The sequence below is a fragment of the Nerophis lumbriciformis genome, linkage group LG16, assembly GCF_033978685.3.
Source record: "Nerophis lumbriciformis linkage group LG16, RoL_Nlum_v2.1, whole genome shotgun sequence".
NCBI classification, from domain to species: Eukaryota; Metazoa; Chordata; class Actinopteri; order Syngnathiformes; family Syngnathidae; genus Nerophis; species Nerophis lumbriciformis.
In genome coordinates, this window is record NC_084563.2 from 28,439,599 (window position 1) to 28,454,598 (window position 15,000).

At 35.2% G+C, this 15,000-nt stretch overlaps 1 protein-coding gene across 1 annotated transcript in view; it reads right to left on the minus strand.

Moving 5' to 3' along the window:
- The window catches only part of adgrl3.1 (adhesion G protein-coupled receptor L3.1), a 320,601-nt gene that overhangs the window by 220,700 nt on the left and 84,901 nt on the right, over positions 1-15,000 (minus strand). Inside the window, exon 3 of the mRNA XM_072914913.1 lies at positions 4,628-4,744. Within this exon, the coding sequence (XP_072771014.1) occupies positions 4,628-4,682 (55 nt within the window). The 5' untranslated portion in view covers positions 4,683-4,744. The remainder of the gene's footprint in view (positions 1-4,627; positions 4,745-15,000) is intronic.

A 15,000-nucleotide genomic window follows, 5' to 3' on the forward strand; every position in this document is an offset into this window, starting at 1 on the left:
ATTCTAGTACTTAATACTGCACTTATACATGCATTTTAGTACTTAATACTGCACTTATACACACATTCTAGTATTTAATACTTCAATTATACACACATACAAGTACATAATACTGCAATTATACACACATACAAGTACTTAATACTGCACTTATACACACATTCTAGTACTTAATACTGTAATTATACACACATTCTAGTACTTTATACTGCACTTATACACACATTCTAGTACTTAATACTGCAATTATACACACATACAAGTACATAATACTGCAATTATACACACATACTAGTACTTAATACTGCAATTATACACACACACTAGTACTTAATACTGCAATTATACACACATACAAGTACTTAATACTGCACTGATACACACATTCTAGTACTTAATACTGCAATTATACACACATTCTAGTACTTTATACTGCACTTATACACACATTCTAGTACTTAATACTGCAATTATACACACACACAAGTACATAATACTGCAATTATACACACATACTAGTACTTAATACTGCAATTATACACACATACAAGTACTTAATTCTGCACTTATACACACATTCTAGTACTTAATACTGCAATTTTACACACATACAAGTACTTAATATTGCAATTATACACCCATACAAATACCTAATACTGCACTAATACACAAATTCTAGTATTTAATACTGCAATTCTACACACATACAAGTACTTAATACTGCAATTATACACTCTTTCTAGTACTTAACACTGCACTAATGTACACATACAAGTACTCAATACTGCAATTTTACACATATACAAATACTTAATACTGCAATTATACACACATAAAAGTACTCTTTTACACACATGCAAGTACTTAATACTGCAATCATACACACATACAAGTACTTAATATTGCACTAATACACACATGCAAGTACTCAATACTGCAATTATACACACATATAAGTACTCTTATACACATACAAGTACTCAATACTGCAATTATACACACATATAAGTACTCTTATACACATACAAGTACTTAATACTGCAATTTTACACACATACAAGTACTTAATACTGCAATTTTACACACACACACACACACACACAAGTACTTAATACTGCACTAATACACACATACAAGTACATAATGCTGTACTTTATACACACATATAAGTACATAATACTGTACTTTATACACACATATAAGTACATAATACTGTCTTTCATACACACATATAAGTACATAATACTACACTTCATACACACATATAAGTACATAATACTACACTTCATACACTCATATAAGTACATAATACTACAATAATACACACATATAAGTAGAAGTATTTGAGTGAGTATTCATGTATTAGTATAGTTGTACTGCATTTATGAAGAGGTGATGGCTTGCAGATATGACTGATATATTAATGACATTTACTGGAAAGGTCTTTTCTAATGAACACACTCATGCACACACACACACACACACACACACTCACACACACACACACACACAAACACACACACACATATGCACACACACACGCACACACACATGCACACGCACACACATGCACACATACATGCACACACACAGGCACACACACACACACACACACATACACACACACACATATGCACACACACACATGCACAGACACACACACACACACACATGCACACATACATGCACACACACAGGCACACACACACACACACACATGCACACACACAGGCACACACATACATGCACACACACACACATGCACACACACTACACACACACACACACACACAGGTAATTTAAATATGAGTGTGTGTGTGTGTGTGTGTGTGTGTGTGTGTGTGTGTGTGTGTGTGTGTGTGTGTGTGTGTGTGTGTGTGTGTGTGTGTGTGTGTGTGTGGGTGCAATGAATCCTTGCACAGTAAAGACTGCCTATTAGACACTTTGATTAGTGGTCTCACCTATAAAACTGCTAGGTGTTTAACCTGCCTCTCAAGGACTCGGTTATATCGCATATTTGTGTCACTATTAGTAGCCCCGTTTTGTTTGTGTGTGTGTGTGTGTGTGTGTGTGTGTGTGTGTGTGTGTGTGTGTGTGTGTGTGTGTGTGTGTGTGTGTGTGTGTGTGTGTGTGTGTGTGTGTGTGTGTGACACAAACTTGGCACAGACAAAAGTATTGGGACACGATGGTGGCCTGTGTTGCCTTCGTCAGGAAGTAGTCTTTGCCATTCAGTTGAATGTGTTTTTCTTTTGTGAAGTACTACACAGTTGGTATACTGTAAGTATTGTGTGTACTACACATCACATTGTAACGTGTGTGTACTTTTGAATACCACACTTGGGAGAGAATGGTGAATGGTCAGTATTTATATAGCACTTTACTCGAGCTAGCACTTTACATGATACATCACACATTCACACAGCGATGGCGGAAGATGCCATGTAAAATGGCTCATGCTCATCAGTAGCACGTATATGGCAAAGTCAATGTAAATTAGCATCGAGCTAGCACATTGCTGTACTTCATTTGTCTTCTACCAGGCATACTTGCTTTGTTGGCGTTGAAAATGTCAACATAAACGATCGCACTGAGTTTACTCTGATTGCTGCTCGGGTGCTTGTTTACTTGCCAAGTGTTTAGTCTGCAGACGTGACATCACAGGGAAATATGGCACGCTTTGATTTTAGGTGAATGGCTTCTTGGTATAAATCACATGTCAGGTCACAGCTTCTTTAAAGCACATTCTAACTCCACACTGAGATGAGATTTGAACCCACAACCCCTTCTGATGGAATGGTGCGTCCTAGTTGTGGTTTCATGTTACTGAGCAAGCAGCAGTGAGGTGAAGGTGTGAGTTCCTGCTTGTCAGCAAGCAGACAATTTATGTTCCCTGCAAACTATGGAGCTATAAAAGAAGTCTTATTTTGCAGCTGAGACTGAAGGTTTTATAGAAAAAGCATCCCCACATTCCCTGCATGTGCACTTTCATGGAGGCCCACGGCCCTAGGGACTGAAACTGTGCCTTGGAGCAAGGCAGGGAAGTGCAGATGTTGTCAAAGAAGTGCTAACACTTCATCCATCAGCTCACTCCCCCAAAACACCCAGAGTGGCGTTTGGAGGTCATCAACATGTGCCTTCATGTGCAGCACACTCACGTCAACATGTGCCTTCATGTGCAGCACACTCACATCAACATGTGTCTTCATGTGCAGCACACTCACATCAACATGTGTCTTCATGTGCAGCACACTCACGTCAACATGTGCCTTCATGTACAGCACACTCACATCAACATGTGTCTTCATGTGCAGCACACTCACATCAACATGTGTCTTCATGTGCAGCACACTCACGTCAACATGTGTCTTCATGTGCAGCACACTCACATCAACATGTGCCTTCATGTGCAGCACACTCACGTCAACATGTGTCTTCATGTGCAGCACACTCACGTCAACATGTGTCTTCATGTGCAGCACACTCACATCAACATGTGTCTTCATGTGCAGCACACTCACATCAACATGTGTCTTCATGTGCAGCACACTCACATCAACATGTGTCTTCATGTGCAGCACACTCACATCAACATGTGTCTTCATGTGCAGCACACTCACACCAACATGTGCCTTCACGTGCAGCACACTCACGTCAACATGTGTCTTCATGTGCAGCACACTCACATCAACATGTGCCTTCATGTGCAGCACACTCGCACCAACATGTGCCTTCATGTGCAGCACACTCACGTCAACATGTGCCTTCATGTGCAGCACACTCACATCAACGTGTGCCTTCATGTGCAGCACACTCACATCAACACGTGTCTTCATGTGCAGCACACTCACATCAACATGTGTCTTCATGTGCAGCACACTCACGTCAACATGTGTCTTCATGTGCAGCACACTCACATCAACATGTGTCTTCATGTGCAGCACACTCACATCAACGTGTGCCTTCATGTGCAGCACACTCACATCAACATGTGTCTTCATGTGCAGCACACTCACATCAACATGTGTCTTCATGTGCAGCAGCACACTCACGTCAACATGTGTCTTCATGTGCAGCACACTCACATCAACATGTGTCTTCATGTGCAGCACACTCACATCAACATGTGTCTTCATGTGCAGCACACTCACATCAACATGTGTCTTCATGTGCAGCACACTCATATTTGTCCTCCAGGATGTTACGTCATGCCTTCATCACTAAGCAAATGTCACACTTACAACATGTGAAGGAAAAGATCCAGTTTAGAGAGTTGTTAACTAGTGCTAACTAGGTGGACGCGGTTTTTAGCCTTGAAGCTATATATGTATGTAAATATATATGTATAAATATATATATATATATATATATATATATATATATATATATATATATATATATATATATATATATATATATATATATATATATATATATATATATATGACAACAGCAACATGCAACAAGAACAACAGAAATGAAGAGAAAATAAGACATGCACTGACTTGTAAGACAACTACTTCCTCTTTAAAAAATATCATTTTTGTTCTGACAATAATTTGCTTTATTGGCAATCATTAGTAGCGTGTGAGGCTTGAAAAGTTATATAGCATGTCGCTCTGAGACTTACCGATGGAGATGGGAGTGAAGAAGGTGGCGAGGAAGAGGAGGCATCTGGTCCACATGACGCTCAGGTGACCCGGAAGTAGTGGGGGAGGTACTTCCTGTTTCCTGTCAGCACGCCGGCCTGCAGGTGATGAGAAGCAGACACATGATTAGGAACACCTGCACCTGTTTGTTCAATATTATCTACCTGTTTGTTCAACATTATCTACATGTTTGTTCAACATTATCTACCTGTTTGTTCAACATTATCTACATGTTTGTTGAACATTATCTACCTATTTGTTCAACATTATTTACCTGTTTGTTCAACATTATCTACCTGTTTGTCAACATTATCTACCTGTTTGTTAAACATTATATACCTGTTTGTTCAACATTGTCTACCTGTTTGTTCAACATTATCTACCTGTTTGTTCAACATTATTTAACTGTTTGTTCAACATTATCTACCTGTTTGTTCAACATTGTCTACCTGTTTGTTCAACATTATCTACCTGTTTGTTCAACATTATCTTCCTGTTTGTTCAACATTAGCTACCTGTTTGTAAACATTATCTACCTGTTTGTTCAACATTATTTACCTGTTTGTTCAACATTATCTACCTGTTTGTTCAACATTATCTACCTGTTTGTTCAACATCATCTACCAGTTTGTTAAACATTGTCTACCTGTTTGTTCAACATTATCTACCTGTTTGTTCAACATTATTTACCTCTTTGTTCAACATTATCTACCTATTTGTTCAACATTATCTACCTGTTTGTTCAACATTATCTACCTGTTTGTTCAACATTATCTACCTGTTTGTTCAACATTATCTACCTGTTTGTTCAACATTATCTACCTGTTTGTTCAACATTATTTACCTGTTTAGTCAACATTATCTACCTGTTTGTTCAACATTATCTTCTTGTTTGTCAACATTATCTACCTGTTTGTTAAACATTATTTACCTGTTTGTTCAACATTGTCTACCTGTTTGTTCAACATTATCTACCTGTTTGTTCAACATTATCTACCTGTTTGTTCAACATTATCTACCTGTTTGTTCAACATTATCTACCTTTTTGTTCAACATTATCTTCCTGTTTGTTCAACATTGTCTACCTGTTTGTTCAACATTATCTACCTGTTTGTTCAACATTATCTACCTGTTTGTTCAACATTATCTACCTGTTTGTTCAACATTGTCTACCTGTTTGTTCAACATTATCTACCTGTTTGTTCAACATTATCTACATGTTTGTTCAACATTATCTACCTGTTTGTTCAACATTATCTACCTGTTTGTTCAACATTATCTACCTGTTTGTTAAACATTATCTTCTTGTTTGTTCAACATTAGCTACCTGTTTGTAAACATTATCTACCTGTTTGTTCAACATTATTTACCTGTTTGTGCAACATTCTCTACCTGTTTGTTCAACATTATCTACCTGTTTGTTCAACATCATCTACCAGTTTGTTCAACATTGTCTACCTGTTTGTTCAACATTATCTACCTGTTTGTTCAACTTTATTTACCTCTTTGTTCAACATTATCTACCTATTTGTTCAACATTATCTACCTGTTTGTTCAACATTATTTACCTGTTTGTTCAACATTATCTACCTGTTTGTTCAACACTATCTACCTGTTTGTCCAACATTATCTACCTGTTTGTTCAACATTATTTACCTGTTTGTTCAACATTATCTACCTGTTTGTTCAACATTATCTACCTGTTTGTTTAACATCATCTACCAGTTTGTTAAACATTGTCTACCTGTTTGTTCAACATTATCTACCTGTTTGTTCAACATTATTTACCTCTTTGTTCAACATTATCTACCTATTTGTTCAACATTATCTACCTGTTTGTTCAACATTATCTACCTGTTTGTTCAACATTATCTACCTGTTTGTTCAACATTATCTACCTGTTTGTTCATTATTATCTACCTGTTTGTTCAACATTATCTACCTGTTTGTTCAACATTATCTACCTGTTTGTTCAACATTATCTACCTGTTTGTTCAACATTATCTACCTTTTTGTTCAACATTATCTACCTGTTTGTTCAACATTATCTACCTGTTTGTTCAACATTATCTACATGTTTGTTCAACATTATCTACCTGTTTGTTCAACATTATCTACCTGTTTGTTCAACATTATCTACCTGTTTGTTAAACATTATCTTCTTGTTTGTTCAACATTAGCTACCTGTTTGTAAACATTATCTACCTGTTTGTTCAACATTATTTACCTGTTTGTGCAACATTCTCTACCTGTTTGTTCAACATTATCTACCTGTTTGTTCAACATCATCTACCAGTTTGTTCAACATTGTCTACCTGTTTGTTCAACATTATCTACCTGTTTGTTCAACTTTATTTACCTCTTTGTTCAACATTATCTACCTATTTGTTCAACATTATCTACCTGTTTGTTCAACATTATTTACCTGTTTGTTCAACATTATCTACCTGTTTGTTCAACACTATCTACCTGTTTGTTCAACATTATCTACCTGTTTGTTCAACATTATCTACCTGTTTGTTCAACATTATCTACCTGTTTGTTCAACATTATTTACATGTTTGTTCAACATTATCTACCTGTTTGTTCAACATTATCTACCTGTTTGTTCAACATTATCTACCTTTTTGTTCAACATTATCTACCTGTTTGTTCAACATTATCTACCTGTTTGTTCAACATTATCTACCTGTTTGTTCAACATTATCTACCTGTTTGTTCAACATTATCTTCCTGTTTGTTCAACATTGTCTACCTGTTTGTTCAACATTATTTACCTGTTTGTTCAACATTATCTACCTGTTTGTTCAACATTATCTACCTGTTTGTTCAACATTATTTACCTGTTTAGTCAACATTATCTACCTGTTTGTTCAACATTATCTTCTTGTTTGTCAACATTATCTACCTGTTTGTTAAACATTATTTACCTGTTTGTTCAACATTGTCTACCTGTTTGTTCAACATTATCTACCTGTTTGTTCAACATTATCTACCTGTTTGTTCAACATTATCTACCTGTTTGTTCAACATTATCTACCTTTTTGTTCAACATTATCTTCCTGTTTGTTCAACATTGTCTACCTGTTTGTTCAACATTATCTACCTGTTTGTTCAACATTATCTACCTGTTTGTTCAACATTATCTACCTGTTTGTTCAACATTGTCTACCTGTTTGTTCAACATTATCTACCTGTTTGTTCAACATTATCTACCTGTTTGTTCAACATTGTCTACCTGTTTGTTCAACATTATTTACCTGTTTGTTCAACATTATCTACCTGTTTGTCCAACATTATCTTCCTGTTTGTTCAACATTGTCTACCTGTTTGTTCAACATTATTTACCTGTTTGTTCAACATTATCTACCTGTTTGTTCAACATTATCTACCTGTTTGTTCAACATTATTTACCTGTTTGTTCAACATTATCTACCTGTTTGTTCAACATTATCTTCTTGTTTGTCAACATTATCTACCTGTTTGTTAAACATTATTTACCTGTTTGTTCAACATTGTCTACCTGTTTGTTCAACATTATCTACCTGTTTGTTCAACATTATCTAACTGTTTGTTCAACATTATCTACCTGTTTGTTCAACATTATCTACCTGTTTGTTCAACATTATCTACCTGTTTGTTCAACATTATTTACCTGTTTGTTCAACATTATCTACCTGTTTGTTCAACATTATTTACCTGTTTGTTCAACATTATCTACCTGTTTGTTCAACATTATCTACCTGTTTGTTCAACATTATCTACCTGTTTGTTCAACATTATCTACCTATTTGTTCAACATTATCTACCTGTTTGTTTAACATTATCTACCTGTTTGTTCAACATTATTTACCTCTTTGTTCAACATTATCTACCTGTTTGTTCAACATTATCTACCTGTTTGTTCAACATTATCTACCTGTTTGTTCAACATTATTTACCTCTTTGTTCAACATTATCTACCTGTTTGTTCAACATTATCTACCTGTTTGTTCAAAATTATCTACCTGTTTGTTCAACATTATCTACCTGTTTGTTCAACATTATTTACCTGTTTGTTCAACATTATCTACCTGTTTGTTCAACATTATCTACCTGTTTGTTCAACATTATTTACCTGTTTGTTCAACATTATCTACCTGTTTGTTCAACATTATCTACCTGTTTGTTCAACATTATCTACCTGTTTGTTCAACATTGTCTACCTGTTTGTTCAACATTATCTACCTGTTTGTTCAACATTATCTACCTGTTTGTTCAACATTGTCTGCCTGTTTGTTCAACATTATTTACCTGTTTGTTCAACATTATCTACCTGTTTGTTCAACATTATTTACCTGTTTGTTCAACATTATCTACCTGTTTGTTCAACATTATCTACCTGTTTGTTCAACATTATCTACCTATTTGTTCAACATTATCTACCTGTTTGTTCAACATTATCTACCTGTTTGTTCAACATTATCTACCTGTTTGTTCAACATTATTTACCTGTTTGTTCAACATTATCTACCTGTTTGTTCAACATTATCTACCTGTTTGTTCAACATTATCTACCTGTTTGTTCAACATTATCTACCTGTTTGTTCAACATTATCTTCTTGTTTGTCAACATTATCTACCTGTTTGTTAAACATTAGTTACCTGTTTGTTCAACATTGTCTACCTGTTTGTTCAACATTATCTACCTGTTTGTTCAACATTATCTACCTGTTTGTTCAACATTATCTACCTGTTTGTTCAACATTATCTACCTGTTTGTTCAACATTATTTACCTGTTTGTTCAACATTATCTACCTGTTTGTTCAACATTATCTACCTGTTTGTTCAACATTATCTACCTGTTTGTTCAACATTATCTACCTGTTTGTTCAACTTTGTCTACCTGTTTGTTCAACATTATCTACCTGTTTGTTCAATATTATCTACCTGTTTGTTCAACATTGTCTACCTGTTTGTTCAAAATTATTTACCTGTTTGTTCAACATTATCTACCTGTTTGTTCAACATTATCTTCCTGTTTGTTCAACATTGTCTACCTGTTTGTTCAACATTATTTACCTGTTTGTTCAACATTATCTACCTGTTTGTTCAACATTATTTACCTGTTTGTTCAACATTATCTACCTGTTTGTTCAACATTATCTTCTTGTTTGTCAACATTATCTACCTGTTTGTTAAACATTATTTACCTGTTTGTTCAACATTATCTACCTGTTTGTTCAACATTAATATACCTGTTTGTTCAACATTATCTACCTGTTTGTTCAACATTATCTACCTGTTTGTTCAACATTATCTACCTGTTTGTTCAACATTATTTACCTGTTTGTTCAACATTATCTACCTGTTTGTTCAACATTATATTATAACCTAATATATATCCTAATAACTCCTTTATAGATCCATATGTATGTGTAGATATGTGGTGTTTATATTTGTTTTATATGTGGTGTTCTACTATGACGTGGTTCAAGATCTCATCTATGGTCATTGATCACTAATCAGCTGGTTCTGTCTTGGCAGACAAACGCTGCAGATGTGAGTGGAGAACATTTGCAGATCAGATGTGAGTGGAGAACATTTGCAGAAGCAATAGTGAGCAGGCAGGAGTCCCGAGAGCCAGAACATAACACCGGTGTTGTAGAAAGTGCTGATTTGAACAAGTTAAGATCTCCAGCGGGACTCGTTTCCATGGGCGTTCCTAATGTGTGAAAAGTATCCATACTTCAGTCTAATTGTGCATTTCATGGTCTGACGAGGAGAAACTATTTATTTGCTTCAAATGTTTTCTTCAGCAAACCATCAATGCAACATTTTGCTGCTAACAAAGTCTCCGCTTCAATAAATTCCACGTTCACACATTCCAGTGACAACTTTCCAAATGCATTTACCAGTCTTCTACATTCAGGACTATGAGCCATTACTTTTTTTCCTGCGCTTTGAACCCTGTGACCTAGAAAAAGGCGCGTCTAATTGATGGATTTTTCTTCACTGACAGCAATTATGCAAATTGTTTTCATTTATTGCAAGCAAGTCTAATTCTTTGTGCTATGGCGCCATCTGCTGTTTAAAGCTTTCAACCGGAAGTAGAAGTGCCGTTCCGTCTCTTAGCCTTCAATAACCTTTCTACACGTATGGACTCTTCACAAGGTGTGTTATTGTTTAAGCTATGGCGCCATGTTTTGGACGAGTTTGCTCACTGCAGGTGCTGCTTTCCCTTCTGTTTTTTACTGAGCTATAAACCGGAAGTACAAGTGCCGTGCATAACGTTACTACTTGTATGGATTCTTTGAATCATCACTCCAAGCAACGTGTGTAAGTTTTACAATATAACTAAAACAATTCTTACTTACTAAAGCGTCCCATGTGTGATGTCTGTAGGAGTGTTTTCATGCATATTTGTACATGCTATCGTAATGTAGTCAAGCTAGTGTCGTTAGCATTAGCTAATATGCTAACACGTTTACGAGTGTCTGTGTTAGTATTATTAACTTACAATGAAATTCTTTTTGTCTTGTTTCACTTTCACAAATTCCTCAGTAAATTCAGCAAAACGTCAGCGTGGAGTTATTGAGTCTGTTTAGCTGATTGGAGAGCTAGCTTGCGCAGCTCGTGGGTCCATGACCATGACTTCTGTTTTGTTTGATCGGCCGTTTTACTGCCGTGCTATAGACAGCATTTGGAAACAATTAAGGTATGTAAATAAACTTTCCGTGTAAATAAGTAATTTCACAACGTATTTACCTGCGACTTATAGTCTGGTGCGGCTAATATATGGAACAAGATGTGTTTGGTGTAGTGGGCGTGGCTTACATAGGACAAGTGCAGCTGTAATGTCTGCACTGAAAGGTGTGAAAGGTGTGGTGCAGGAGGCCAAATGAAGGCAAAATAAGTGTTAAGTTAAGTTTGGAGAGCAGGAGTGGATCTCTTATGAAGACCAGGTTTTTATTTCTTATTATTAAAGTGTCAGAGTGACACGCCGACCTTCTGGAGGCACCATGGGACACATGCATAATGCATCATGATCTTCTACAGGACACACACCTTCATGCTGGAGACACACACACACACACACACACACACACACACACACACACACACACACACACACACACACACTCCAAACTCAACCGCCGCACGCATCTGCTTTTTATTGTCGTTGTGCGTTCCAACATCTCCAAATAAAGCCAAGAAATGTAAAATTTTACATGGAATTATGGTCATAAAATAGATTTAACACCTACACTGTAGTGGTTACTGTACATCCATGTCAACATGCAGCATGTATTATATCTACTGTTTTATACGGAGATATAAATTATGATGCAACACTTAAAACAAGATGATGATGTTCATCTTGCATCTGATTATTCAGTAATTAGCGCAGAAAAATGAGGCTTTATTTACATGGAACTAGCATTCTATCACCATACATATATATATATATATATATATATATATATATATATATATATATATATATATATATATATATATATATATATATATATATATATATATATATATATATATATATATATTTATATACAGTATATAAATACATATGTATATATATATATATATATATATATATATATATATATATATACATATTTATGTATGTATATATATATAAATACATACATGTATACATATATCTATATATACAGTATATAAATACATATATATGTATATGTATATATATATATATATATATATATATATATATATATATATATATATATATATATATATATATATATTCAAATTATACATGCAAGTAATTTACTGCGATTAATCATGATTAATTGTAATACAAAAGTGTGATAAATGTACATTTTAAAAATGTAATTATTAGTATTATTTGTGCCAGTAAACCATTAACATTTTTAATCAGATTCATTCATTTGAATTACAATTAATCACAGTTATTTTTCTTTTTCATTTTTAAAGATACATTTAATTATGTTCATTTATAAAGATACATTTAATTATGTTCCTTTATAAAGATACATTTAATTATGTTCATTTATAAAAATACATTTAATTAAGTTCATTTATAAAGATACATTTAATTATGTTCATTTATAAAGATACATTTAATTATGTTACATTTATAAAGATACATTTAATTATGTTCATTTATAAAGATACATTAAATTATGTTCATTTATAAAATTACATTTAATTATGTTAATTTATAAAGATACATTTAATTATGTTCATTTATAAAGATACATTTAATTATGTTCCTTTATAAAGATACATTTAATTATGTTCATTTATAAAAATACATTTAATTATGTTCATTTATAAAGATACATTTAATTATGTTCATTTATAAAGATACATTTAATTATGTTCATTTATAAAGATACATTTAATTATGTTCATTTATAAAGATACATTTAATTATGTTACATTTTTACAGGCTTTTGGAGAAAAACAATCACTTTAGTCATGAATTGAGTTCCAGTTGTTGACTTTTCTGTCTTTCACTCATTTTGCTTATTTTTCCATCCTGAAACTTTTGACTTTGACGTCTTCCTGACTTTAGTTCTTATATGTGTGTATTAGTTCCAACGTCACGCGCGAATATCAGAAGCGGCGGCACTGCGGGGCTGAAAATAGACTCTCTTAAATATTGATGCAGATCTATAAATGTCTGCTCTACTACTTCTTACAGCGGAGACACTTTCCTTTCATGCCTTCAACTACACGCAGCTTCATGTCTGACGATGCTTCTGACTTCCACAAGCATGATGATGCTTCTGACTTCCACAAGCATGATGATGCTTCTGACTCCCACAAGCATGAGATGTCTTCTGACTTCCACAAGCATGAGATGTCTTCTGACATCCACAAGCATGAGATGTCTTCTGACTTCCACAAGCATGAGATGTCTTCTGACTTCCACAAGCATGATGATGCTTCTGACTTCCACAAGCATGATGATTCTTCTGACTTCCTCAAGCATGAGATGTCTTCTGACTTCCACAAGCATGATGATTCCTCTGACTTCCACAAGCATGAGATGTCTTCTAACTTCCACAAGCATGATGATTCTTCTGACTTCCACAAGCATGATGATGCTTCTGACTTCCACAAGCATGATGGTTCTTCTGACTTCCACAAGCATGATGATGCTTCTGACTTCCACAAGCATGATGATATCTTCTGACTTCCACAAGCATGAGATGTCTTCTGACTTCCACAAGCATGAGATGTCTTCTGACTTCCACAAGCATGAGATGTCTTCTGACTTCCACAAGCATGAGATGTATTCTGACTTCCACAAGCATGATCATTCTTCTGACTTCCACAAGCATGATGATTCTTCTGACTTCCACAAGCATGATATGTCTTCTGACTTCCACAAGCATGAGCTGTATTCTGACTTCCACAAGAATGATAATTCTTCTGACTTCCACAAGCATGATGATTCTTCTGACTTCCACAAGCATGAGATGTCTTCTGACTTCCTCAAGCATGAGATGGCTTCTGACTTCCACAAGCATGATGATTCCTCTGACTTCCACAAGCATGAGATGTCTTCTGACTTCCATAAGCATGATGATTCTTCTGACTTCCACAAGTATGATGATTCTTCTGACTTCCACAAGCATGATGATGTCTTCTGACTTCCACAAGCATGAGATGTCTTCTGACTTCCACAAGCATGATGATTCTTCTGACTTCCACAAGCATGATGATGTCTTCTGACTTCCACAAGCATGAGATGTCTTCTGATTTCCACAAGCATGATGATTCTTCTGACTTCCACAAGCATGATGATGCTTCTGACTTCCACAAGCATGATGGTTCTTCTGACTTCCACAAGCATGATGATGCTTCTGACTTCCACAAGCATGATGATGTCTTCTGACTTCCACAAGCATGATGATGCTTCTGACTTCCACAAGCATGATGATGTCTTCTGACTTCCACAAGCATGAGATGTCTTCTGACTTCCACAAGCATGATGATTCTTCTGACTTCCACAAGCATGATGATGCTTCTGACTTCCACAAGCATGATGGTTCTTCTGACTTCCACAAGCATGATGATGCTTCTGACTTCCACAAGCATGATGGTTCTTCTGACTTCCACAAGCATGATGATTCTTCTGACTTCCACAAGCATGATGGTTCTTCTGACTTCCACAAGCATGATGATGCTTCTGACTTCCACAAGCATGATGGTTCTTCTGACTTCCACAAGCATGATGTCTTCTGACTTCCAAAAGCATGAGATGTCTGATGACTTCCACAAGCATGATGATGTCTTCTGACTTCCACAAGCATGATGTCTTCTGACTTCCACAAGTATGAGATGTCTGATGAGTTCCAC